This window comes from Acyrthosiphon pisum, chromosome A2 (assembly GCF_005508785.2).
Source record: "Acyrthosiphon pisum isolate AL4f chromosome A2, pea_aphid_22Mar2018_4r6ur, whole genome shotgun sequence".
Taxonomy (NCBI): Eukaryota; Metazoa; Arthropoda; class Insecta; order Hemiptera; family Aphididae; genus Acyrthosiphon; species Acyrthosiphon pisum.
In genome coordinates, this window is record NC_042495.1 from 20216804 (window position 1) to 20218036 (window position 1233).

At 31.5% G+C, this 1233-nt stretch overlaps 1 protein-coding gene across 1 annotated transcript in view; it reads left to right on the plus strand.

Annotated features, from left to right (window-relative positions):
* The first annotated feature begins 237 nt into the window (after nt 1–237).
* The window catches only part of LOC103309972, a 7888-nt gene continuing 6892 nt past the window's right edge, over nt 238–1233 (plus strand). Inside the window, exons 1-2 of the mRNA XM_008186812.1 lie at nt 238–273; nt 729–883. Coding sequence (XP_008185034.1) covers nt 238–273; nt 729–883 — 191 coding nt within the window. The remainder of the gene's footprint in view (nt 274–728; nt 884–1233) is intronic.

Below are 1233 nucleotides of genomic sequence, written 5' to 3' on the forward strand. Positions count from 1 at the left end.
CCGAACTCCTCCTGTTGTACTGCATTTTGTGGTCAACCCCCCACGCCCTCCGACCTTGTCGTGTCCAGTCCTGTATATCTTAGTCCGTGCTTCAAACGTTTATACGGTCAGTATAAGGAACCTAGCAATCTAGTTTATTATCTAGGGTGTTACCTATATCTGTGGTGTTGATTAATTATCCGTATCAAAAATGATCTTATAGTGATAACAAATCAGGTATAGCGACAATAAGCCAAAATGACATTTGTGCCCCAAGTTAAGCAGGTGCCCCAAGTAAGCCACTTCTACGGTACTTAGTTTAGGTACCTAATTAGCAGTTTACTTTGGCTGACCTGTCCAAGACTTACATAGTTACAAGTACATGCAACAATTTGGTAAAAACTAAAAAGTTAACTTTACGCTATGTCCTAACTGAATCCATGCGTTGCGTTTATACGTTCGGCCGCAACGCAACGCACGCAACGCAACATATTGTTGGCAAAATTGACGTCGATGAATTCTCAAGTGCAACGTGCAGGAGGTTGTGACTTGTGAAGTTGTAGGCAGTTGTACATTTTATTTTCTGTTGTTAACATGTTGTTAACCACCGAACAACGTAAAATTGTACTATCTGAAAGTTTGGCGGTTAAACTTTTTATTTTGAAAAAAAAAATCGCAAACGTAATCCGCCGCATCAAATTTATAAAGATAGGTTTGATTTTGGTGGATTTCATCATTTGTATTCAGAGCTTCGAGCTGATGATAATTTATTCTGTTCTTACACACGAATGAGTACAAGAACTTTCGACTACATAAAAGAGGAAATTGAAAATGAATGCTATCATAAAACAACCAATTTTAAAATACCAATTTCTGTGGAAGAGAGACTGATTATTACTTTAAGGTAAGCACATTAGTTTAATAAATAACAAATGAAAATGATTAATAGTTTTGATATTATATTAACAATAATATAATATATTAAAATATAAAACTAATTTAATTAAACTAAACTAGATTCCTGTATAGCAGTATTATATTAGCATTATACTAATTAAATAAAAAATAAAAACTTTTAACTTTTAAAATAATAAATTATAAAAAATAACTAAATAGCAATATTAAATTAACTTTGTAATGATTAAATAAAAAATAAAAACTTTTAACTTTTGAAATAAGAAATTATAAAAATACATTTTAATTTTAAATACTAGAATGTGTGTCGTCTGGATACTGGAAATTTGGTGGTACGTT